Below are 26,418 nucleotides of genomic sequence, written 5' to 3' on the forward strand. Positions count from 1 at the left end.
CAGTGTAGCAGGACAGATTGAAAGAAGCCATCTGAGTTCTCCAGCTTCACCTGTCCATTGCCCAAAGAAGGAACAAATGAAAAAAAGAGAGAAACAAATAGTGAGAAAATGGCAAAGGAGGGAGGCAGGGAAAAACGGCTTCTAGGTTCTGATTCTGAAGCTTGAATGACTAGGGATATGAGGTGTGGGTTGGCCAGCACTAGCTAAAATGCAGAAATTATAAAAAGTTGTTCTGAGCAATTGTTCTGTCAAAAAATTGAAAGTTTGAACCAATCTCAAGTCCTGGAATGAGCTGTCAGGTTGGGCAGAATCCCTACATGTGGCCGCTGCCGGTGATGGCCATGTGGAAACTGTCACCCTTTCCATCTGTGTTTTTGGTACAGAAACTGGGTAGTCACTGTCCACAGTAACAAGCGCCGTTGGGAAAAAAAAAAAAAGACAATGCGTTGTAACCGAAAGAGCAGACTTTGGGGTCAGTGGGCCCAAGGGTGAATCCTAGTTCAGTGACTGTGATCTTGAGCCAGTCCTTAACTACGTCTGGCCTTCAGTTTCTTCATTTGTACAATGAAGGGCTCCAGCTCTAAATTCCATGAATCCTCCTAAAACAGGATCTACTATTTACTTGAAGCCAATATCCGTCTTGTTTGGTAAACTTCCTTTTCTTCTACCCCAGGAACACAGCTCCCTCTTCAGCTCGCCTCACTTCCTGGTTCCTTTATCTATTTCCGACAGTGAACCCTCCACAGAGGCCCAAGGCAAACAATCATTCCCTTTTTCCTGGTGTGCAGCCCTTCCCCTCACCCAAAGTGGTAGTTTTGGTTTTAAGGAAAAAAAAATCACCAAACTTTATTTCGGTTTTAACTGTTACACAAGATCTTCACCTAAACACTATGTGACAACTCCCCCCACACCCTTCTCAGCCCCATTTCAGGGAGACCAAGCCCTCCTTCCCTCCGGCCTCACTTCTTGTCCTCCTCTTTCTTTTCCTTCTTGCCTTCCTTAGTAGCTTGTGAGGCCAGTGACCCCATGGCATTTCGTATGGCCTCATTGTTGGGGTCCACGCCTGGCAGATTCTCCAGGACACTCTGCAGGAACTCAGGGTCTTGCATCACATCGTAATCATCTTCCTCCTAGGGAAATGACAATGTTAATCTGGGGGCAGGGGGACTATGTCTGGTCCCTAGGCTCCTGTTTCCTAGGCCCTTTCCTACCCCTGAACGTGCCTAGGCAAGAGGGACATCCCTGGCCAAAGGAAGACAGAATCCCCAGGACATAGATAATTTGCCACCCCGGCTTCCTTTTCATATGCAAACAAATCTGCTTCTTCTAAGAACTCTCTGGTCTGCTCCTCTTAGCAAGAAAGAAAACACGATTCTCCTGCTCCCTTCCCTAGGACCAAGTTCCCTGTGTCTTTTCCACTCAGCAAGAATATCTTTGCTTTTCCACAATTTCCCACAGTAAGAATACTAAGAATAAGCAAGCCTTAGGAGAATGCCAGGACTCCCCAGGGGTAGTTCATGATGACTATGGACTAGGTAGGGAGGGGCTCAAATCGGAGCCTGGATGCAGATGCTAACAAGTTTCGGGGGAGTTGGAGGCAAAGGGCCACCCCTCACCTTGGCAGGCTCAGAGGTATCCATGGCTGAGCTGGCATCAATGTCACCTGACTCTGCCTGACCAAACTCTGGAAAAGAGAGAGCCCTTTGGTCAGCACACTCCCCGTGCCCTTCGTCCACGGCCCCTCTCTTCCCCATTCCCTCCTGGGAGTGCTTCACTCACCGGCTCCCTGCAAGGACATCTGCATGGCGTAGGCAATCTGTTCTTCCTCGGTCATGCTGCTTAAGTCAGGGAGCCCACTTCGACCAAACTCCGGCTGACTGATGGTCATCTTCAGCAGGGCATCATCTGAATCTGAGGAGTCGGGGGAGGAAAACCAAGGGCTCCAGGCCTCTGCCTGGCTCTGTAAGATGAGCCCTACTCTGCTGTCACCAGATCTCTTCGCCCGGACCCCTGTACCCCCGTACCTCCATTCTGTCATATGCCCTCTTCCTGGTCTCAGACTCCAGGCTACCCAGCCTTAGGTACCCATCTCTCACCCCCACCTTCGGTCCCGGTTGTGGCAATCCCTGCCTCGGCAGCAGAGGCCGCTGCTGCCCGTCGGGCCTCCTCCTCTTGCCTCTGTCGCTGTTCTTCCATGGATACACGAAGGGCCTGAGGGAAGGAGGGGAGGGCAGAAGTCAGTTTCCCACCTCCTCTGGCTCTAGGAAAAGTACATGGAGCTCTAGAGCAAGAGCATAAAAGAGTGGATTCTGGTCTGTGTTCCAGGGAAAAGGACAACTGGGTGGTGTGACAAGGGGACTAGGTGAATGTCTGGGGCCAAATTATAAGGACCAGAGGAAACTGGCTCAAAGAAGTAACCAGAGATTAGAGCCTCCAAAGACTGGATAATCAGAAAGAGAGTGGGGGCAAGAGATGGAAATACGAGCAGTGTCTTGCACTTAGTAGGTATACGAGGAATATTTGTTGAATGAATGATTAGGAGTCCTAGAGATGCTGCAAGAAGTATGAGTATGAGGGACAGTGGGGGTCTGTGTGGGATCAGGGCTTTCCCCCTTACCAGGGCCAGTTCAGGATCGGCACTGGGATCCACCCCAAACTCGAAGTCGCTAGCCCCGAGCCCCAGCATGGCACCACCTTCTCCAGCCAGGATAGGGGAGCTGATGAGGGCATCAGCCAGGCTGGGCCCAGGGGGCACCGTCACCAGATGCGAACCGGTGCCATCCTTGCCATTCAGTGTGTTCACGAAGGCTGTCAGTTTGTCTGTGTTTGCCTCCTGGGGAGAAGAACAATATGGGATCGCTAATCTCACTGGGCAAACACCGTCCTTCCCACTGTTGTCTCCCATCCCTGCAGCTCTAAACAAGGAATCTCTTCACTACCCCGACGGGGATTCTTCCCTGTTGGTTTGTTCAAGTCAGGTCCCCCATTGCCCCCCACTTACCTCCTCCCCAAAGTTGATAATGTCAACATTCACTTTCTCTTTCTTCAGCCGCTTTGCTAGCTTCACCAGCTACAAAGAGAGTTGGGAAAATGAAAGATAAATAAGATAAATAATAACAACTCACATTCATACAGCATTTGGAGATTTACAGAGTGCTCTCTCCAAAACAACCTGTGAGGTAGGGAGTTTGAACATTACTAACTAAATGAAATAATAAATGTAAAGTGCTATAATAACCTTAAAGTCTTTTATAAATGTTACCTATAATTACTTTCCTTATATTACAAATGAGGAACTAAGACTCAGAGGGATTAACTGTCATACTGCTAAGTCTCAAAACTAGGATATGAGGTCCTATGTCCCCTCACTTCAAGCCTTGCCCTCCTCCCCTGACTCCGTACTGCCTCTTAGTAGTCACTGCCTGTTCCACAAGAGCCCCACTTCAGACAAACACAGGCTCTCATCCTAACTGTCCCCACTCCAGGCCTGAGGGAATGTGACTATCTAGATACACATCGAACAGCTCCATGGGGGAAGGCCCACTCATCCAAGTAGATCCTCACTCCCATCTAAGATACACACTAAGGTCCAAAGTCCCAAATGTCCCCTTCCCCAGAAATGTTCTGACCTTCCAGATCCCCGTCCCAGTCCCCTGGCTAGACTCACGTCCTTCTCGTTGTCTTCCACCGGGCTGCCCACAAAAGCAATGATACGCATCTTGTGATTCTTGCCTTGTCTGTGTTTCAGAGCCAACTTGTGGGAGGAAAAGGAATCCTAGTCTCAGAGACAGCCCAGGGATCACTGCCTGCCCACTGAATCATCCCCCTGCCCAGAGAAGGGGAACTTTCTTATGGTTTCTAGGAAAGGAGATCTCACTGGCCTTGCTTCTCCTTCTTCCAAGTCCCAGATCTCCCCAAGGTCTAAACCCCAGCATCCTTTTTACGCTCTGGGCATTGGGAAAGGCTGATATTTCTACTCCAAAGTCATTCCCCACTCCCCACATTGCCTGAATCTTGGACTCTACCTCACCTCTTTTCCATTCTCAAAGCTAAATATCTCTAGATCACCTCTATACTCCTGCTTGATTTGGGGAGTACAAGGAAATTATCCCAAGGGGAAAAAAAAAAACTAGTATGAAAGCCTTGTAGAACCAGAGTCAGGAAGGTCTGTCACACTTACATGGGCAACTCGAATGCCAATACAGAAGGTAATCTTGCCCTTGGGTTGAACTGTGTGGAGCTTGGACAAAATTCGGCCAGTGTCAGGGGTTAGCGTAGTAAGTACCTCACAGTCACTAGGAAGGGGACAGACAGCTCAAGTAAATGCAGGCCAGCATAAATGCCTCCCAACTGCTCCAATCATCTTTTGCTTTTAGGATTACTATAATTTATACAAATTTTTCATCTGCATATGTGTCCAATCTCTCCCACTGAAGAGGGAGCTTCCCAGGTGCAGAGATTGTCTTTTCCCCCTTATTATCCCCTTAGGACTCAAGTACTACTATTGGACTTTCTATACAGAAGTTAATGAGTACAGATTTGCTGACAGGACCACTTTCTGAAGGGAACCAGCCCAATGAAATCCCATCCTCTTGGGCAGGGGGCCCTGTAGTCCACCCTTCTGTTTCAATCCTGCACCCTCTGTCTAAGCCCTCTTTTCCAAATCCATTTTCACTATGACAATTAGTTTGGAGAAATGGTCACTTGTCAGTGGTCAATGCAAAGTGACATCAATAAGCCAAAATAATCCAATAATTGCTTCTGGAATAAACTATAACTTGGGTTTCCCCTAACCAGTTTATCTTACTATTTTGTGCAGGCTACTAAAGTGAATTAGAATTCTCTATGTTTACACACAGGAGAAGCGAGAGTGTGTAGCCCATTTCAGGTAATCCACAAATGGACTGATTCATGGGAAAACGCCACAGCCCACCAAGTCCAACCTCCGTACTTGGCCAGCGTGATGAGTCCCACGTTGTTCTCGGGGTTGCTTCGTGTCTTGGAGTGACACACTATGTTGACTGCATCCTGTTGGGCCTGTAGTCGTGTAGGCAGAAAATCCCCATTCCGCATGTACTCACTGTTATCAACGCTGTGGGAGCAGAGCACAGAGTGGGGAATGAACAATGTTCCTGGAAAGTCTGAATCCTAAGGCATCACCCTTCTTACTTCCTGGGATCCTTCAACATCTCCTAAGCCCCTGTGCACTATGACATACAGTGTATACTAATGCAAATACTATTTTCTAGGCATTCTTAAGTCTCTGATTTGTTAATGTTCTATGTCTCCCATTAAATGGGAAGCTTCACAGAGGCAGGCAAAATTTAAGAATATTTGCAAAACAGCAGACATACCAATGCAAACAAGTAAGATACAAACTAGCTAAAAAAAAAATATTAATAAAGCAAATCTATACAACGCCTGTGAACCAGGTATAAGTTTTATCCTTCCCATTTTACTGAAGAGGAAACTGAGGCTGAGAGGTTACCTGACTCACTGATGGTCACATAGCCAGTGTCTGGCACCCACTGTTTGTGTGGCCTTAGACACCCCATGTAGCCTCTCTGGACCTGAGTTTGCTTCTTTATAAAACACCTCCCACACTGGCCCTAGAGGCAAGAGGACCTGAGTTCAAATCTGGCCTCAGACAAAATACTTACTAGCTGTGTGACCCTGGGCAAGTCACTTTACCCCAATTGTCTCGGAAAACAAACAAATGAACAAACAAACAAAACAAAAAACAAACCAAAAAAATCACCTCCCACTCCCAGCTCTCATCTTATGATCCTAGTCACTTTCATAACTGGGGACCTTTACTCCAAGTCCAGTTCTATTGCCCCTTCTCCACACTTGGTCACTTGGAGTTTGGTCAGCAACTTTGATAAAAGATGGGATAGACAAGGCAGACAAATCAAGTTATGAAAATTAGGTTGGAAAGGTGTGAGTTTTCCAAGCTCCCCCTTATCCTTTCCCTTTTGATCCTCCAGGGCCACAGAGAGACCACAGTGAGGGATATAAATGCTTTGGCCCATGGTAGAACATGCACATGATTGTGGTCCACACTTGATGATCTAAGCTAACTGAAGGATGCTGTAGGAAGAGAATTCAAAATTCATTTCTATTTGTCTTTGAGTGAGTCCAGGACAAGTTCTAATGTTGTGGTTCATCTGACAGTAAAATGTTTCTACTAGCTCAGCACATACCAACTAATGGTGTGGGGAAAAAGCCAAGAAGCCTCAGAGGGAAAAGAGACGGAAGAAAGAAGAAACAGGGAAGTTGTGAGACCCAGGAAAAGGATTGATCTGAGAGGTACCCAAGATTAAAGGAGCTAGGAAGGGTCTCACTGGATAAAAGACATTTGAGTAGGCGAAGATTATGATCATTGTCTTCAAATAGCTAAAGGGCCATCATGGGCCATGTTGGAAGACAGTAGGATTTCCTTGAGGTCTTAAAACAAAGGCTAGAAAACCAATTCTCAAGGATGTTGTCAAGAAGATAACTTGTTTAGGTTCAAGTTAGACTAAGTCAATGATTCCCAACCTATGGACCCTTGTAGTGTCAAGGCATTACTCAGTTATTAGAAGGGGCCTGCAAATGCAGGGACATACTTGCAAATACAGCTGTGGAAATACTTTCTCACTCCTAATTCAAGATACAACTTTATTAAAAAAATCTACACTGAATGTTAAGTAACACCATACTCCCAGATCTCATGTCAAAAGAACAAGTCAGTCTAAAGGAACTTTCATGTGACAATTCTTTAAAATTAATCTTTACACAAAACTACGAGGCTGAATTCTGGCTAGATGTTAATTCTGTCAGGTAAGACTATGAAATACTTTTTCCTCCAACATACATTTACAAAAGTGGACTTTCTATATGTGTTGCACTGAAATCTAAATATTGAAAGAAGCTATCTGTGGAACCAAATCTGTGCTTTAAACTTTTATCACTTCAACCAGTTTTCTCTAAGAACTAAAAAACAGTACCAGTCACCACATTAAATGCATCAATATAATAAAAAACTAAATATGCCTTCTGTAGATGAATGTCTCACAAATATAATGTCTCACAAATATATTACAACTTTTTTAAATGTATGTAGATGCTGTTATTAATACAAGACAAATTAATTTGAAAGCTATTGAATTCAGTAGCATTTTGTCATTATATATTTTCTCAATCAATGCATAATAGCAGTAAAACTAGTATCATGGGGTAGGTTGCAAATTTTTTAATTATAAAACTTTGGAACCATTGGACCATATCAGCAGAGATCCATTCCAGTTCTGAAATCCTGTGACTTTCTTTCCCTTCTCCAATACATCCAAACTGCTACTACATTAATCCTCCTAAAAAGCTACCTTGCACTATCATTTCATCTTGGTCAAGAACCTTCAAACTAAAGTCCAAATTCCTTACTTTGGCAGTAAAGGACAAAACTAGGAAATTGGAGAGGCTAATTTAGGTTTCATAGAAGGAAAACTTCTTAACACTAAGAACTGTCTAAAAATGGAATGGGCTATCTTGGAATATAGTGAGCTCTCCATCACTGGGGATCTCTAAGCAGAGAATGGATCCCTATCAGATGGTATAAAGGGAATTCCTGTTTAGAATGAGCTGGAATACATGACCTCTGAGGTCCCCTTCCATTCACAGATCCTTAATTTCAGTATTAAAAATGAGCTAAATCTAATCCAGAAAACAGTTAAGTCACATTGAGATAATTAAGACCTCACTGATCCCAACTAGTTATATCCTCACAAAAAGGGTAAGGAGTGTTTTGAGCAAGAGTTCTTTCTCTAGCTTCCAGGATTAATCTGAATCCAAATTCCTTGAAAGGAGAAACAAAAGCTTTGGGAACAGTCCAAATGGTTACGAAATACAAGGAAAATACTGAACTGTGAACAAAGTCAATATATGGAGAAGGGATGGAAAAGATACAGTCAAATGAGGCAAGGGGCTCAATAAAATAGTGAAGACAGAAACATTCCCCATCTTCAAGAAAGCCACAGCATGAGAGGATAGGTTTAACCTTATACAAAATTAGCTTGTAATCTCTTTCAGGTAGAGGCTAGATTCTAGTTTTTAAAATGTTTTCCTACAGTTACACAGTAGATATTAAATACATATTTTTGACCAAACGACATCTCTCTCCTTTTATTTCTGCACCTACTGGAAATCTGTACCAGGAGAGACCTGTAGCATCTCAAGCTATAGATGTGTGAAACTAAACTCATCATCTTTCCTCAAAATCCAACATACAAAGCTGAACTTTCCTATTTATGTCAATTACCTTGAGTTATTGAGGCTCAAAGCCATCTTTGACTCTCCTGACCTTCACTGTCATGTTAGATTCTTTAAGTTTCTCACATCTGTCCCTTCCTTTACATTCCTGTTAAAACCACTCTTAAGCCCACAATCACTGAAGTGAACTGTCTTGTTGCTGCAAATCTTTCCCTTCTCCAATACATCCAAACTGCTACTATATTAATCTTCCTAAAAAGCTACCTTGCACTATCATTTCATTTTGGTCAAGTACCTTCAAACCAATGATTTCATATTACCTATAAGATAAAGTCTAAACTCTTTACTCAGGCAACCAAGACCTTTTGCAATCTGGACCCTTCTTCACTTTTTACTATTACTCTTATCACCCCCAACAGGAATCTACCATACTCCTCCACTCGATCTATTTTGTTCCTTGAAGACAACGTTAACTTTGGCAGCTCTTTGCTCATGCCAGGTCCTCCTTCTTCCCCAAGCTCTCCTCATCCTATAATTCAACTCAATAAACATTTGTTAAAGCGCCTACTATGTGCTGATTAAGCATCAGGGATACAAAAGGAGGCACAAAATAGTCCCTGCCTTCAAGGAGCTTACAATCTAACCAGAAAGACAATATACAAAGAAATATATACAAAGCAAGCTACATAGAGGATAAATAGGAAAGAATTAACAAGGGAAAGGCAGTGGAATTGAAAGGGGTTAACAGAAGGTAGGATTTTAGTTGGGACTTCAGGCCAGGAGGCTACAGCACTCCCAGGTATGGGATACTGCCAGAGGAAATGCCAAGAGATAGAGTGTCACTGGACCGAAGAATACCTTTTGGTGAGTGAGATGTAAGGAGGCTGGAAAGGTCGCAGGGGGCTAGGCTAAGAGGAGCCTTGAATGGCCAATAGAACCATAAGACCTTTCTTCTCGATCTCTGGCACCGCCTCATCATGCTGGGTCCTCTTTTTGCAAAGCCCTCCCTCCTCTTCATCCTCTAAGACCTGCCTCCTCAGGGAGGCTTTTCCCAGACTGGTCACCCTATGTGAATTCATAATCGAATCCAAACTCTGGCTCGGCCGTCCCTGCTCCGGCCACCACAGTTAAGCGCCACTCGGCACTGGGCCAGCGTTCCGGGGGCAGACGTCCCTGCAAGCAAGTGACAAGGCTCCGGGGCAGGGACGGCGCCTCCGGCCTCTGTGTGCACGGCCCCCCGAGAGCAGGAGCGGGGCTGCGGCCCGAGCAGCCACGGGAAGCGGGGAAGGGAGGCCCGGGGAGGGGGCCCAGGCTCAGCTGGAGGGCGGCACGGGCAGTGCCGCGATGGGCCCCGGGCCGGCATCTCCCGCCCCCTCCAGCCTGCCTTCCCCAGCCCCGGGATGACTCAGGAAATCCGCCCGGGGCCGCCGCCGCCGGGGCCGCCGCCGCGGCACGAGCCGCAGCTCCCTCGTGCCCGCTCCCGGGTGGCGACCGCGGCGGCTCCTCACGCTCCCCGCCCGGCCCCGCTCCCTCTCGTCGCCCCCGACCCGGTCTCTTACCACACCATAGTGCTTTCCAACACCATCTTGCCTCTTTCCTCCCTCCCGGACCGGCTCGTCTGAACTACTCAACAATGCTTTATCCTATTGGCTTAACCCGCCCCTCCAATCCCAGGGCCCTATCTGGGTCAGGCGCTTGCGCTACACAGAGAGCCGCGGGGCTCTCTGGGAGTTGTAGGCCAGGAGTGGGAGGGGGCAGAGCGAGGCTCGTGACGTAACCAAAAACCGGGAGACGGGAGAAGGGCTCTTCCTCGCCCTCTCGTGGCTAGTTGCGTTGTAGTGGACGGTTCAGAAGACAAGGGATGGGAACTGGACGTGGCATTTCGTTGGTGTGGGGAATTCCCTCTGCCAATGCAGGTCAGCACCCTGCCAAGGGCACAGAGACCTTAAGTAACTTGCCCAGGGTCATACAGCCAGCATGTGTCACTGGACTGGAACCCAGAGCTCCGAAGCTAGCTCTCTAGGGAGGTTGCAGTTTCGAAGCCTGACCTTGCTTGTAGGCACCTGCTCAAAGCCCTACGGTTTGCCCCGCTTTTACGAACTGGATGTGCTTCATAGAGAGAAAAAAATCGGAAAGGGAAGAGAGGATAACAGATGGATGTGGCCTTCTGTTAAAAAAAATACATTTTTTCTATACCTTTTATTTTTGCATCAGTCATTTCTAAAAATGCCCCTCTCGCCTTCATAGTGAAACTTTTCCTTTTAGCGAAGGAAAATGGCAAAAATATCGATACAGTACCCACCTCTTGATGCAACATTGTGCCCTAGAAATCCGACACCTTTCCAAGCCTATACCTATATTTTTAAATAGGTGACTAGGTTATAATCTCCCTTGGGATGCCCCAAATGATTCGGTCTTCTTCCCCACCCTAATCCTGACCAAACAATAGATGGAGCTGGTTTCAGGCTAAGAAAATTAAATGAGCGAGTTCCGACCCCCCTTCCCACATTCCGCAGTGCTGCAGGCACCCTCCTTCAAATTCTTCACCCTCAAAGCTCGAAGAAGAAAAATAATTCTTCGCCCTCGAAGATTTTTTTCATAATGGAGTTTATGAATCAAGAATAAAATACAAAATCATCTTGATAAATGAGAAAAGTTGCTCTACGTAAAGATGAACTCAGTAGAGACAAAGGCAAAACCTCTGACAAATACAAATACACTACAACGCACATTGATAGGTACACGTATAGTTTAAAAAAACAAACCAGAGATTATAATTGCTCAGAAGTCGTTAGCAACATTATTGAAAAATCTGAAAAAAGATAATTGTAGTACATAAATGCACTAAAAAGGCAATGACATCTCTTCATTACACTATGCCTTGGTCAGATCCTAATTAGATCATGTGTCTAGTTTTTGCTATATTTTTAAAAGTCTAGAGAGTGGCTAAAAGAAATAGTCAAAGGTTTCTGTTATATCACCAATGGGCATGGTCCTTCCAAGCAAGTAAATCGACATTTACACCTACCCTGCTCTTTTCTCACCTGGCTGCTGTACTTCTGGATTTCTTTGACTTCCTCATGCCCCAGTAGGCCTATTCTTGGGCTAATCTCATCATCCTGTAAGATCTCATCAGCCTTGGGACGCCATTTCTTCACTAGCCTTTGCCTCTGGGATTGGAAAGTGGAGGTATGAACTCCAAACCTCCATTTAAGGAGAGAGTTCAGCCCATGCCTCTCATTTCGTACTTGGCTGCATTACTTTGGGACTCCTCTGACTTTTCCACCGTCCCTCTACTATCTTCTCCTCTCCTCACCTTTTTCAGCTTCCTTTTGTTTTGTCTTCCTCAACTAGGTTGTAAATTCCTTGAGGGTAGTGATTGTCTTTTTTCATATTTGTAGCCACAGCACTTAGCACGGTGCATGGCACATAGGCACTTAATAATTATTTATTGATTACCCAATACTGTGCAACTCTTGAATATTAATTTTGGTTAGGATGGCTTTTATCTAGACAGGTACAGTGTTAGACTTGAAGTCTAGAAAACATGAGTTTGAATTCTACTGAAAACACTAGCTGTGTGACCTGGGCCAGATCACCTAACCTCTCTCATCCTGTTTTCTCATCTGTAAAATGATGATAATAGTACCTAGCTCACAAGGTTAGTCTGAGGATCAATGCAGCCTCTGAGGCTAAGATGTAACAAAGTATGGATCAATTCTCTGCTGCTTGTGCTAATTTTGGCCCAATAATTAACATCAAGAAAATCCAGCACCACAGCAATCCATCTGTGGAACCATCAGTTGGAGCAAATGGAGAAATACTGAATGCAGTGGATAAGCTCACTTTTCCTGGCAGTATACTATGTATACAAAGATGATGAGGCTGACACTCACATTGACAGAGCTAGCTCAATGTTTAGGAGGCTCCAAAGAAAAGTGTGTGAGAAAAGATATTAGGCTACGTGCTAAACTGAAGGACTCCGGCCTCAGACCAAACACTTGACACGTACTAGCTGTGTGACCTTAGGCAAGTCACTTAAACCCGATTGCCTCGCTAAAAAAAAACCAAACTGACAGAACCATCGTGCTGATGTCATTGTTGTATGTTCGTGAAACCCAGACAATCTGCCTGCACCATGCTAGGAAACTGAATCACTGGAATTGCCTCCAGAAGATTCTGAAGATCACCTGGTAAGATAAGGTACTGGACACTGAGGTCCTTTCTTGAGCTGAACTGCCAAGCATTCAAACTCTACTGTAGAGAGAGCAACTCTGATGGGCTGGGCACGTTGTTTGAATGCCAAATGTTGTTGTTCGTCCTTCATTCTGGAAGAGGACCAATGACATCAGGAGGGCCATGTCTTGACTTGCAAGTGAACTGGATTTAAGTGAGGCAGGGCTGTGCAAAGTCGTCAGTTTCACTCTCTCCTCCTGAGTCATTCAGAGTCCAATGGTAAGACATAGGTCAAGATGGCTGGCCATGGCCCTGGATGCAGTGGGAGACCTTGGTCTTTTGAAGCTAAGGTCTTCCCAGATCTGTTTATCTGAGGCAAGTCTCATTCAGTAATTAAAGGCTAGGTTAAGAATTGAGCCAGCCCTGGAGTCAGGAGGACCCAACTCAAATCTGGCCTCAGACACGAAACACTCACTAGCTGTGTGACTCTGGGCAAGTCACTTAACCCCAACTGCCTCACCAAAAAAAGAAGAACTGAGGCAAAAGATAACCTAGTTTGCCTTCATTTCTTTTTTGAAAAAGAATCAATCTGGGAGGGTAAGACACAAAGAGTTTCTTGCCAGAACAGAAACAATTGCTATTTACACTCAGTCTGAGCCAATCAAAAGCCAAACAATGAGCAAGTGCGGCTTGGGCTGGGACCTATTATTGGCCAAGTCAGTGAGAATCGGGTGCCAAATGTACATTTGATTAAAAGACTATTTTAAGGAAAACTCACACAAGGCAAGTGCTCACGTGGTGGTTAGAAGAAGCCATACAGGGATACTCTCAAGGTCTCTTAAGGACTCTGGAATCAATTGTGTGACATGGAAGACACTGGCAAAGGACCACTCAGATTGTTGTGCCCACATCGAAGAAGGCTCTGTGCTTAATGAGTGAAGCAGAATTGCAGTAGCTCAAAGAAATGTGAGATGTGCAAATTCAGAGACATCTCCACCCCAAATGTTCACGTGGACTCTTTGTGTCCAATGTGTGGTAGAGCTTTCCAAGTTCATATTATTCTGATCAGTCAGCTGGACATACCACTTTGACTCCAATATAGTGATGTCATTTTGGTCCTCTTCAAGACTGAAGGAAACCAACCAACCAACCATACAGGGTTAATCTGAGAATCAAATGAGAGAACATGTAAAGCAATATATAAATGTTAGTTATCATTCATTTACTTACTTATTCATTTATTTCTTTAATGCACAGCCATAGTCAAAAAACTATTGCTAAAGACTCATGACAGCCTATCCACTTGGTCCTTGGAACACAATCTATTACTAGGGCAATCTTTGAAATCATTCTACTGCGGTAGAATCTGCCAGAGGTATTGATGGTTTTTGAGAACCTTCATGCCATGATGAGGCATCAAAGGACTTTGTGGAGGCGGCATACTATTGTTTAGTCAAGGGCATATCACTAGCTCCCCTACTAGAATTACTATTACTAATAATAGCTAGCTTTCAGGGGAGAGGGAGGAAGAAAATAAGCACTTATGTAACACCTACTATGTTTTGTTTTGTTTTTGTGAGGCAATCGGGGTAAAGTCACTTGCCCGGGGTCACACAGCTAGTAAGTGTCAAGTGTCTTGTCAGAGACTGGATTTGAACTCAGGTCCTCCTAACTCTAGGGCCAGTGCTCTATCCACTGCACCACCTAGCTGCCCCATTATAACACCTATTATGTGCCAGGCACTGCGCTAATCAAGTTTCTATTATTTCATTTGATACTTACAACAACCCTGAAAGGTAGAAGCTATTATTGTCCACATTTTAAAGTTGAGCTAAGTGAGGCAAACAGGGGTTAAGTGACTTGCCCACAGCTAGTGTCAAGGTCAAATCTGAATTCAGGGCTCCTTGACTCCTGGCCCAGGGGATCCACTACATCACTTAGCTGCCTCCATTTACATAGCATTTTAAGGTTTTCAAAGAGCTTTAGATAGGTCTCATTTGATCATTAGAAAAAAACTGATTTAAAAAAAAAAAAAAGAGAGGGCAGCTAGGTGGCACAGTGGATACAGCACCAGCCCTGAAGTCAGGAGGACCTGAGTTCAAATCTGGCCTCAGACCAAACACTTGACACTTACTAGCTGTGTGACCCTGGACAAGTCACTTAACCCCCCCCCCCCCCCCAAAAAAAATAAAAAAAAAAAAAAAAGAAGAAACCTGAGACACCTGCTATTATCAGCCCCATTTTACAAATGAGCCTGAGAAGAGTTGAGTGATTTGTCCAGAGCCACACAGCCTGAGGCAGGATTTGAACAGGGTCTTCCAGACTCCAAGTCCAGCACAATCCACTACCCCACCTAGTTTCTTCCCAAGGCTAAATCAGAGATGAATCAGGGAAATGAATGTTTAAATAAACTGACATATGAATGTAATTACTACATCATTAAAAACTACAAATATGAAGAATTCAGAGAAGCATGGGAAAACTTATGAACTGACAGTAAAGTAAGGAAAACCAGGAAAATAACATTTACAAATAATATACAAAGGGACAGACAACAAAAGTTAATACTGTGGAATTATAAATCGCCAAACTTGACCCTAGAGGTTTTTTTTTAATTAAATTTTATTTTTTCAGTTAACCATAGTCCACCTTCTATCCCTCTCATCACCATCCCCCTGAAAAAGAAAGGGAGAAAAACCCCTTGTGACAAATATCAAGCAGAACAAATTTCCACACTGACATATCCAAACACGTGTCTCAATCTACACTCCAAATCCACCACTTTCCTGTCAGGATGTGGAAAGTATATTTCATCGAGGATCCACTGGGAATTGTGGCTGATCATTGACTTGATCAAGAGTTCTTAACTGTTTCAAAGTTGTTTGTTTTTACAAAATCGTTGCTATGAACGGTATTTCTCTCCTTCTGAACAGTATTCATCATTCTCTTCCTGCTCACTTCACTCAAGTGAAGTGTTGAGAAAACACACATTCCTCTTCTCTTTGAAGGGTTGGGGTGACTGGTTGTGGAATGTTATATACTTGTCGGGAATTATTACTGTATTGGTTTCTTTTGCAGAGTAGCTTTTGTCCCATTCTTTCCTTTTAAATCTTTGTTACCAAGGATGACAGGCAGAGGAGAGGAAAGGATCAATTAAAAAATGAAGAGGATGTAAAAAACAGAATAAAAAACAATAAAAACAAGATCAAAATATAAAGAGATAGAAAATAAGTTCATAATAAAATAACCTAGAGAAGTCTAAAGGGTGACTATTGTCTTCATTGGGAGTAGAAACCCAAAGTATAATGAAATACATACTGCTTTGGGATTTTCATGAGGATGAGAAGTTGTTTTCTGTCCTTGAAAAATTGAAAAGGAAATGGATTTAAGTCAATTCAGGAAGAATTTTTGTTGGATATAAGAATTTAGATACAAAACACTGGAAAAGTTGTAAAGCCTCCATTGTAAAAGCAAGATGATCTTTCAAAGGCTTCCCACTCTTTTATCTTCATGATTTGTATTAATTTTCCTTATTTTGACACATGCTTATCAGTCCCAAGATTGCATGTTAGGACTTGGTCCTTTGCACAGACAGCACTGTGAATGACAGCCAAATAAACAGCATGTACTACTGCTGACCACTGGAGGGCTCCTCTGACACAAGGCAGAAAGCCCCTAGAGTTGGCCAAACCCCACCTAAGCAGCCCCTTCAGTGTAATGAGCAACCTGACAAAAGGAACCCAAGGTCAAAGTCATTGAAGAAAGTAGGGCACTTCCTCAGCCTAATTTGTTTAGAGTGAAAAATTGTTCTCCTTAGCTAATCAGAGGGGCTGGAGCCTGAATTCACAAGTCATCTTTGGCGGGCAGTAGTGAAAAGAATAGAGGTTTTGAACCGTTGAGACTCATTCTTTACCCATAAAAAGAGGAAAACTGAAGTATAAAAACAAAGATTTGCCTGGGGTCACACAGGTGGTAAGTGGCCGAGCTGGACAGTCTAACCCAAGTCCTCCAAATCCAAATTTAGTGGCCTTGCCACTGCACCAAGAAAAACAATTAATTGACATTTATACATCATCTCAATTTAATATGAAAAACACTAAAGCTTGGGGAGTTACGTGACTTGCCCAGGAACACATGCCTAGTAAGTGTCTCAGTTACCATCTCCCAGTCAGTGGCCTCTTCTCCAAATCCTTTTGGAATCTTCCTTCATTTCCATTACCAACGTTACCACACCACCTCAAGCCTTGATCACTTCTCACCTGAATTTCACAGCAACACCCTCCTGAAAAGCAGTGAAGGGTAGCAGGAGGGACAATGGACTTGAGAGTTGGGAACCCTGGTTTTGAATCCCTCCCCCCACTGGATGTGTGCCTATGAAGCAAATGACTTAACTTCTTAGGGCACCAGTTCCCAATTTGTAAAATGAAGACAATATACCAATCACTTTATGGGGTTGTAAGCGAAGTTCTCAGCAAACCTTAAATCACTGAATGAAGGTATCCTGGACTGTTATCTCCTCCCCTGAGCCTTGTGTCCTCGTGTCACTTTGAACATCTCTTTCCCTTCTCAAAAGCTTTCCCACTGTCTACGGGATGAAGTCCAAACTTCTCAGCTTGGCATGAAGGCCCATAATAATCTGGCTTGCCTTTCCAAGTCATCCAATCAGCCTCTTCTGTGCCACATTTATTGTTCCCTCTGAATACCTACCCTCGGGGTACCCCTTCACCTTCAAACTTTAGTTGTCTGTCAAGACCCAGTTCCCATCTACCTCTGCCATACTACTTCCCTAACTAGAGACCTTACCTTTGTATCAAGTCCTAACAAACATTTTGTATTAACAATAGTGTCTAAGTGCATAATAGTGACATTCGGGCACTTAAAAACTGCCTTCTCAATTAAAAGTTAATTTTTGTCTATCTTTTGCTTCCCAATTAGATTGTAAAGTTTTTGAAGTCATGTGTATTATGCATACATTAGTTATGTCCTCCCCTCCCAGACTGACTCTTTTGAGAAGGCAAACTGGCCCAACTTTTGCCTCAATTCTTACCCTATCTTTTGGACCATCTCCAATTGTCCTGATTTATATCTTGCCACTGGATCCAGATGGCTCCGGAGGAGAAAGTGAGGCTGGTGATTTTGCATAACCCTTCCTCACTTAAATCCAATTCACTTGTTAAGTCATGACATCACTTTTCTGAAGTCATGGAACTCTTCAGAACGAAGGACAAACAACAACCTGCGAGTAGCATGAGCTGCCCCACTGGGGACCCAACCAGCCAGTGCCAGTTGGGTAACGCAGCTCTTTCCTTCCTCCTTTCCTCTTGTTTCCTCTCCCTCTGTCCACAGGGGTTATCATGCCCTTAACTGTGAGGTGTTCTGCCCAAAGGAATGTAAATCTTGATCGCTGAAACCTTACAAGGTATCTTGGGGTTTACAGGCTAGCTTTCTTTCTTATGGACCACATCTTACCCAAATCACTCTGGTTCTCATTGATTGGCCAACAATAGGTCCCAGTCCAAGCCCTCACGGTCCCTGATTGCTCTGAGTGTAAACAGCAATTGTTTTTGTTTTGGCCAGAAACCCTGATGGTCTTCTCCTCCCAGATTTTGTGTATGTGTGTGTGTAAATAATTTTTTTTTTAACTTGGTAAAAGAGGTCACTCTTTGCCTCATTTCTTACCTAGTCTTAATCAACGAATGGGCATTGCATCAGTCAAACTGAGACCTGAGAAAGACCTTAGCCTTAAAAGGCCATGGTCTCCCACTGCCTTCAGGACCATCTCCAGTCATCCTGAAGTATATCTTGCCACTGGACCCCACATGGCTCCAAAGAAAGTGAGACTAGTTACTTTGCACAGCCCTCCCTCACTTAAATCTAATTCACTTACAAGTCATGGCATCACCTTCCTGATGTCATGGTCCTCTTCAAGAAGGAAGGACGAACAATTAGGTGTTCAATATTTGTTGAAGGGTGTTGTAGAGAAGAAAGTGGTGGCTTTCAACCTGGCTCATTCAATCCCAAGGACAGGTTAAAAGGAACTCACCTTTTTCCTTTTACTCTACCTGTTCTATTCGAAGCAGGTAGTGAGAGCTCAAATTCAGCACAGCACAGGAAGATGCTTTGAATACCTTGGAAAGGAAAACTGGACTGAGAAGGGACACCATTCAGGACAAGAAGCTTGGAAAAGGCCAGACCGTATTACAACATTTGAAACCCAAGCATTAGTGAGGTAAACTTTCCGCCCTCCACCTATCCATCCCACATACCTGTGTCCTGACATAAAATGGGGCATGGAATACAAGGTTAATGCAGCTTCTACCAGAAGTTTGGAAATCAGCTAAGGCTAGGAAAAGGGGACGTGGATAGGGCGGATTAAGTCTCAGGGCAACAGAAGGAAGGCAACGGTTTGGGGTCACCTGAATGAAGTGTGTGGAAGAGAGAGTGGTAAAAGAGAACCAGAAAGGAAAACGACAAAAAGCTTTTTAAAAGGGATTAAAATAATTGAGAAAAGTTTTAATACATTAAAACCAGGTACTCATCATTTTATAATGCATTTGCCATTTTTGAACAATACAAAGTAGAGGCAGATAGTGACGCTTCATAGAAATGTTGAGTCCCCTTCCCTTCTAATTCCACCTGCCATACAGAGACCCAGACCTCTCTCCAATATTCTGTTTCCCTCCCACCCCCTAGAGAATAACTCTGCCCTGAATAAAACACTTAAATACTTCATAAATAGTAAATCATGAAAAAAATAGCAAGAATTCTGTTTCCTTCTTATTTAAAAAATGGCAGCAAAGACAGAAGGCCAGAAACTGGCTTCAGGTGGGGGTCGGGGTGTCTAATATAGACAGTTACTTGGGTACAGACTAACCTGATAGGGGGAAAGAAGGGGAAAAGGGGAATGGGGATTCAACAGTCTGCCTGAGACTCCAGCCCCCATTATTCCCACAAGACCAGAGTGGCAAGGTGGAGACTTTTACTCCTTGTCATTGGGGAACAGTGGTCTAAAGTACCTTCTCCCCAATCTCTCTTCACTTGAGGATGCAGGGATGGCACCACTGCACAAGTCAAATGACTCAAGAACAGATTCCAGAGACGTTACATTCCTCTGTCTCACCATTGAGGACTGCCTGTTACATACGTAAAGCTGTCCACCCTCCTGACCCAGTTCCCCAGACAAGACACTGTTGCAACAGGTAAGAAAGAGCAAGGAGGGAAATCCTTTGAAGAAGGATACAAGATTCACTTGATAAGTCTTTATATTCAGGAAAACAACCAGAAAATATTTCAAATCGCAGAGAGTAATAATCAGTGTGGCCTGACAGTCAGCAGGGATCCTGGTCAGAAGATCTCTGACTTATCCCACGGCCACTCCAAGTGAGTATTGTGTTTATCGATGTATAGGCCCTTGTCTCGTATCTCAGATTCTTGAGACAGGAGAAACTCATAATGTGATGCAAAGAGGATTCTCCTGGAGTCATAGTTGTCACTGACATGTGCTTTACCAGCCTTTCTCCTCTTTATGGGGAGCCCGCACTCCTTCCCCCGAACATCTCACTGCTTGAGGCCTCTGAGGTGGCCAGGGTCCAACTTCTTGTTCTGAAATTGGCTTGAAATCTTTTTTTAAAAAAGAAAAGGGGAGGGAGTGTGAGGAGCTTCTGAAAACCCAAGCCAAGGAGGGGGTAGGAACACCCCTACTTTCCAAAAAACCTTTAGCAAAGTTACAGAGAACCTCCCCTCCTGAAGGCAAGGAGAGAGCCGCAGTTGGGGCGGTCAGCCAGCCTGCTGCAAAAGAACAGAGTCCAGCTGCTAAAAAAGAGGCAAGGAAGGCGGAAGAGAACCGCATAGTCCACCAGCCCTACTTTCAGTTTTGGAGAGGGCACAGTCCTAAAGTCAACTCTGGAAGCTGAGCAGGAAGTGCAGAATGGGGGCCACTCAACTTGGGATCCGGGATGCTCTCCACACAATGACACTGCCGGACTGCCTAAGGCACTAATTAATGCCCATCCTGGGGGTGGGGAAGAGGCTCCTCTTCAGGAGTTTGGGGAGAAGGTTCTCCCAGACTCTACTATTCTCCTTTTCAATAGCCAGGAAAGGGGGAGCTCAGCAGCGCTGGGATTGGGGCTGACACCTTGGGACCACAATGATGGAAGAATCTAATTCCAAGTGCCAGGTCCTCTGTTGGGTTTTTTCTCACTGGAGAGGGAAAGAAAAAATGAGTAAAATTGTGGGGAAGGAGAAAAGAGTAGAAGAGAATCAGAGCTTTGGAATAATTTCATAATAATAATAAGTTCATTTCAGCCTGGGTGGCAGAAACAAAGGCTCTCTCCACCCAATTTGGGCCATAACACTGAATCACAAAGGGGGAAGGGATCATGGCAATCAACAGTACAACCAGCTCCTCCCCACCTCAATAATAAGCCTCTTGTGCCTTAGGACACCAACCTCCCCAAATCCCAGTCACTCACACAGCTGAATTCTGACTCGACAGCGTCAATTCTTTCTGAGGGAGGTGAACTGTGGGAGGAAAAGTGTTAGGGGAGAGAAGTCAGATGGGGCAAGGGGTTGTCCCTGCTCAGGCCTCATTATCCTTCCTCCTGACTGCCCTACTCCCCCTACCCCTCCAAGTTATTTCAATGTTATCACTTGTGAGCATCAGGTGGAAGAAGTTAAGGAAAAGCTAAGTTAGGGACTGCTATTTTGCTCAAACTAAAACAATATTTTCTCGCCACCTATTGTGGTTCTCTGCTCCTTCAACAGTAACATAAATTGCACCAGCATCCTCATTCTGGACCCCTGTACAAGGCTGACAACACTGTCCCTCACAGGCCAAACTACTTTGTGGCAGGGGCAAAAAAGGGTCTCACTCTGAAGGTTTTTGGATGAAAAAAGGTTTGGAGAGTGGAGCTAGGGAGCTCAGCTTCAAGATCAGAGTGGTCAGGAAGAGGAATAAGCAGACATATTAGCACAAAGGGACCATGCCCAAGGCCAAGGCCCAGGGTAGGGGCTCACCCCTCCCCTCACCTATCAAGACTGAGGTTTCTCGCCCTTCTCAGGATCTCTGAGCTTGAGCCCACAGGAAGGTGAACCTGCACACCCATGAACCTAAGTGGAGAGCAGAGGACAGACCATGACCTCTGAGGGTCACAAGGGGTCAAGTACTGCCTTCCCAGAAGAGTACAGAGAGTTGGAGAAAGGAATGAGAGACCTTTGGAAGAGAGGGCTGAGGAACAAACCTGTTAGCTGGTGTGTTGAATTTCTCACTGCCTGGAGAGGTAGAAAGGGTGGTGGCAGCAGAGTCACTATTGGTCTCGTCCACTGGTGGAGTTCGGGGGAGTAAATCAGGGCGGTGAAAGTAGACACCTAGAAGATGAAAGATGAAATACGAACCAGTGAGGAAAAAGAGGAAAACTCTACAGGAACTCAGTGTCCCACTGGGTCAGCAGGAGTCAAGAATGTGGTAGTGTCTCATAGAATCTCTAAGATTACAGGCGTCCCAATCTGAAAGATGTTGGGGAAGAGAGGGAAAGGAGGTTCCTAACGACATATGGTGGCCACACATGGTGCTAACCTGGTTCTACTTCCACCTGTGTTGTCATTTCTGCTTTGTTATCTCCAGAGACAGGGACTGTCAGTTGGGAAGGGGAGAGAGAGTTTCCACCTGGGCCCATGCGACGAAGGGATGAACTGATCCGACTCTTTTTGGAAGGAGAGAGCTTCACTTCAAAAGGGAGAGAGAGAGCGGCTTAGTACTCAACATAGAGATCAACACCAAGATTAAAAAAAAAAAACGTATAAAGTACCTTACTTCTCTTTCCCCACCTCCCCATCCCTTGAAAAAGGGAGAGCAAGTTTAACTTGTAGAGGGAATACATCATTATCTGGGGTCCCTCAGTAGTATGCTCCATTGAGGAAGAAAATGGGTAACAAAAGGTAAGGGAGATGTATCTTCTCCTCAGCCCTAATATGAAATAACCTTTGTATCTTAACTCCATCACCCACCCCCTTACTGTCCCTCAAACCCAAGTCCTCCCCTCCAAATTTCCCTTATTCAAGAAGGCTTGAAAATGATTATCCTTTTAGCCCCTTAAATTGTCATTGAGTATTACTTGCATTTTTTGGTATATTGTCTTAAAAATTCTATTAAGGCTTTATTTTTGTGTTTGTTCTTTCAAGCTTATGTCCCTCTTGAAAGAAGAGGCTTTCTTTGATTTCTTTAGCACCATGCCAGGCAATTTTGTTCAATAAACAGTAATTAAGCGAAGACCTGATTATTTGGTAGAGTTGCATAAAATTCCTAGGTCCCTGAGGCCCTCTTGAGGGAGCTTTGGTGGGCTTAGTATCGAAAGGTCAAACAGAAGCATGGAAAGGGCCTAAAGCCTAGAGGGCTTTAAAACATGGAGGCCAGGATAAACTAGTCTACTTTTGCTGCTGAGAGGGAAAAAAAGTAGAGTCCCTGGTGGGATGATATAGGCTACAGTAAGTTTATGTCACAGTAATTACTCTGAGCATGGCCTGGGACAGGAGACAAAGAAACCCCCACCCCAAGATAGGAAATGTGTGTTAATGTTCCTTATCTAGTTGGCTGTCGGACCCAGTGGTTGGCATGGTTGCCATGGTTGCCACATGGCTGTACGCTCTAATTCCCCCAGCCCTCCCAAATGCCCCTCACCTCAGTGGCACAATGTATAGGGACAGTGATGGGATTGGGTCATCAGGGAAGAACCACTTACAGGGAATTTTCTTGAATACTGTATGGCACATGAATCGATGGAAACGCTCGGCATAGAAACCCGGCCTATGCACTGACACCGTGTCCTGTGGAGTAGAACAGGTTTGGGAAAGGGCTCTGAGAAAGAGGACCCCTCCCCAATACTAAATGCCATGTGCCCCTGAGCCAAGGACCTACAGAAGGTGGAAGAGGGAATAGGGAGAGAGGCTGGACTGGTGATTTTAACAGTAGAGGGAATTTCTCCACTAGCACAGGTTGTAATCTTCTCTGAAACAGAGCCAGACGGAGGTGCCTGGAGCACTGAGAAATTAAGTGACCTGCCCAAGTTCAAAGGCCAGCATGTCACAAGACCACAGGGTCATAAATTCAGAACTGGGAAATCTCAGTCAGTGAGTCTAGTCTCTTCTCATTACAGAAAAGGAAACAAACCCAGAGGGGCTAAGTGACATAGCCAATGTTTCAGAGGTAGAAATTGAAGCCAGGGCTTCTCAAACTCAAAGTCAACTCTACCCATTTCATTATAGAGAAAATTGAGCAGGGAAATGCAGGACAGAGAGGTGAAGAGTCAGGTAAAAACAACCCACTTACCCCATCATGGACCAGAGCTTTCCATGAATGTTCCAGCTTCTTCATGAACCTGTGAAAGAGTTATTAGTGCAAAGACATCCTGAAAGTCATGGACTCATTAAAAAAAATAATTATTATTTGTTCTGCAAAGGTGGGTAAATGGTGGCTAGGAGAACAAAGTCATCCAAACTTAATTCTCTTGAGAATTGAGAGATTCAACTGGACAATTGCAAATGGGCAATGCGCTGGGGCCACAATGATATGGAAGGAGGAGGGCAGGCTGCAGAGTCTTTCAGAAATTGCCACGCTCTTTCAGTAACACCAAACTTCCCCCAGAAACAAAGGCCCATCTTTTTAACACTAATGTTTTACTGGTGGCATTGTATGGCTGCGATTCATAGAAAACTATACAGTCTCCAAAGACTTAAAAAGCAAAGAACTATGGAGATCACACACAGGCTGCTACACAAAACAAGTAAGGAACCACAACAGGAACTTCAGTAAAGATGCCATCAAATAAATGCATGATCAAAAAAGGAGATGGGCGGGTCACACAGCTACAGCAAGGGACCTCCCCGCCATGGACTGCCTGTGTCCGCTGCTATGGCAAGAGAAAGTAATGAGGGCAACACGTGTTAGGTGGAAGCTCTGTGGCGAACATAGGAAAGGACATGAAGAAGTGTCAGCCAGGATGGGAAGGTATGGATGAGCTGAAATCTGCATTGCTGGACGGAACATGCACATGGATGAGATCAGATAACTATCTGAGAATGCAAAAAAACAAAAAATCTATGTGAGGAATGAGGCAGTTATCCAGGCCAAGGTAATAGTGTGAATCAGATTTTGGTTTGTTGTGGTGATAAAAGGATCTAAAGACAGGTGATCTTTTCTTCATGAAAAAAATCAACAAATACTGAAGACTTGTTATGTAGATGTTCATCATTTTCAAATGCAAGGGCCTCCCAGGGGAAAAGGGAGAGAGGAACTCTGGGTTGCAGCAGATGCTCCTCATCTCTGTTCACTGGGGCCAGAAGCTAGGGCTCTCGGCCCAATTATAGAAACTCCCTTGTTTTTCCCTACTGGGAAAGTAAGAAAGGAAGAGAAGTAACTTCCAGCTACAGCCTGCAGTGGAGCGTGACTCATGCCATGTAAAGCAATAGCAGACAGATGGTCTTAGGGCTGACTTAGCTTTCTACCAGAAGGTATGTGTGAATTGGGGGAGGAAATGAAGCCTCTCATCTGAAATCTTGCATAACAAGCAGATGTCCTGAAACCTATGAGTCTTAATCAGGAGATATCTTGGAAGCAAGGCTAACTTATCTGACTGGAAAGGGGATATTTAACCCTAAACACTCATCCCTCCTCAACTGCAAAACCTAGGATCCATTTCTGTGTCCTAGCTACCCAAGAGATTCTCACCTATAAGACTGTAGAATGTCAATGATACCGATATAAAGCAGCAGTCGATCCCCTTTATTGTTTCGGGCAGGAATGCCACCCATCCTGGGACAAATGCAAGAGAGAGAGAAGAATGAGGAAACCACAGAGCTATAAAAGCATGGCACCTCCCATCCCTAAGTCAAATTCGGCCATGGACTTGAGCTCACTAAAGCACAAACTATACTTTAATTTCCAAGGATTGGAGAATCATGAAATCTTCTCCCTTCAAAAATATTTTGCAGGTAAGTTCCTTCCAACCCTCCCCAACCTGCCTTTCAGGAAACCTTCCCTAATAAGCCCCACTGGACAATGATCAACCTTATCCCATGGATATCACAATCTACACTAGATCTTTACCTATACCATAACATTTTTCTTGGGAGTCATGCTACAGGACAACCTCGCTTAATAGTAGTCCAATAACTAGATTTTCACGGATGGGGTCCAAGATGGTTCTATTCTAAACTGAATTACAATCAATAGTGACCTGCCTTACACTGAATTTCCCAGGACTCATCATATACTCACTGGTCCTCTGATTCCATGGTGCCACCCCGTCGGGCCTCCCCCTGGATGGACTCCATAGCTGTGGAATAGAGAGCCTTCTGTGGGGCTGGTTTTCGGGTGTCATTTCCAGAGCCCATTTCAGTGGGCAGCCGTTCTCTCTGGGCATGCTCCATGTTGTGAATCGCCACCAGCAGACTATAGTCCATGATCTTGAAGCTTTGTAGCACCTAGGTGTAAGGAAGATACTTTGGCTAGAGTCTTTGAGACACATGAAACCCAAATTGGAAAAAAGGAAGTGAAAATTCCAGCACGAGGAAGAGGATTACTAAGACCTGGCACCCACCCCCTACAAAAGCAGAATTTGGAAGGGTTCTCTTAGAATTAGCCTATTAGCAAATGGTTCTCAAAAGAACTGCAAACTATCACAAGTAATTTAAAAAAATTAAAGTCAAAACAATTCTGTTTCACCTCCTGGTAAGCAAATTAGTAAAGATGACAAAAAATGGTAACAGTCTATGTTGGAGAGACTATGGAAAGACAGGCACACTAATACAATGTTGATGAAGCTGTGAACTGGTATAACCATTATGGAAAGCAAAGAACTAGAACCAACAGAAAACAGCTAAATAAACTGTGGTATGTTACTATAATGAAATACCACTGTGCTATAAAGAATCACAATTACAAAGAATTCAAAGAAGCATGGGAAGATTTAAAAGAACTGATGCAAAGTCAAGTAAGCAAAG

At 44.5% G+C, this 26,418-nt stretch overlaps 2 protein-coding genes across 6 annotated transcripts in view; both read right to left on the reverse strand.

Moving 5' to 3' along the window:
• Positions 1-447: 447 nt before the first annotated feature.
• LOC114043272 (26S proteasome non-ATPase regulatory subunit 4) lies at positions 448-9,902 on the reverse strand. Of its 2 annotated transcripts, none has more exons than XM_027862344.1 (10): positions 9,807-9,902; positions 4,952-5,092; positions 4,181-4,295; positions 3,668-3,754; positions 3,002-3,070; positions 2,618-2,833; positions 2,103-2,211; positions 1,780-1,911; positions 1,617-1,684; positions 448-1,130 (listed from the first exon to the last, which is right to left on the reverse strand). In XM_027862344.1, the coding sequence occupies exons 1-10, from the start codon at positions 9,830-9,832 to the stop codon at positions 960-962; spliced, it is 1,134 nt and encodes a 377-aa protein (XP_027718145.1). In that variant the 5' UTR covers positions 9,833-9,902; the 3' UTR covers positions 448-959. The 2 variants fall into 2 exon arrangements, with proteins under 2 accessions (XP_027718145.1, XP_027718144.1); XM_027862343.1 differs by having other exon boundaries at positions 2,097-2,211.
• Positions 9,903-18,902: 9,000 nt separating this feature from the next.
• LOC114043183 (phosphatidylinositol 4-phosphate 5-kinase type-1 alpha-like) overlaps positions 18,903-26,418 on the reverse strand; it is a 31,028-nt gene continuing 23,512 nt past the window's right edge. Inside the window, exons 8-16 of one of the 4 annotated variants that reach the window (XM_027862195.1) lie at positions 25,694-25,899; positions 25,145-25,228; positions 23,747-23,795; positions 23,160-23,244; positions 21,998-22,147; positions 21,663-21,789; positions 21,451-21,531; positions 20,895-20,943; positions 18,903-20,622 (exon numbers count right to left, since the gene is read on the reverse strand). In XM_027862195.1, the coding sequence (XP_027717996.1) occupies positions 20,620-20,622; positions 20,895-20,943; positions 21,451-21,531; positions 21,663-21,789; positions 21,998-22,147; positions 23,160-23,244; positions 23,747-23,795; positions 25,145-25,228; positions 25,694-25,899 (834 nt within the window). In that variant the 3' untranslated portion in view covers positions 18,903-20,619. Of the gene's footprint in view, positions 20,623-20,871; positions 20,944-21,450; positions 21,532-21,662; positions 21,790-21,997; positions 22,148-23,159; positions 23,245-23,746; positions 23,796-25,144; positions 25,229-25,693; positions 25,900-26,418 lie in introns of all 4 variants that reach the window. The other 3 variants (XM_027862194.1, XM_027862196.1, XM_027862197.1) reach the window with 3 other exon arrangements.

The sequence above is a fragment of the Vombatus ursinus genome, unplaced genomic scaffold, assembly GCF_900497805.2.
Source record: "Vombatus ursinus unplaced genomic scaffold, bare-nosed wombat genome assembly UNPS02014768.1, whole genome shotgun sequence".
Classification (NCBI taxonomy): Eukaryota; Metazoa; Chordata; class Mammalia; order Diprotodontia; family Vombatidae; genus Vombatus; species Vombatus ursinus.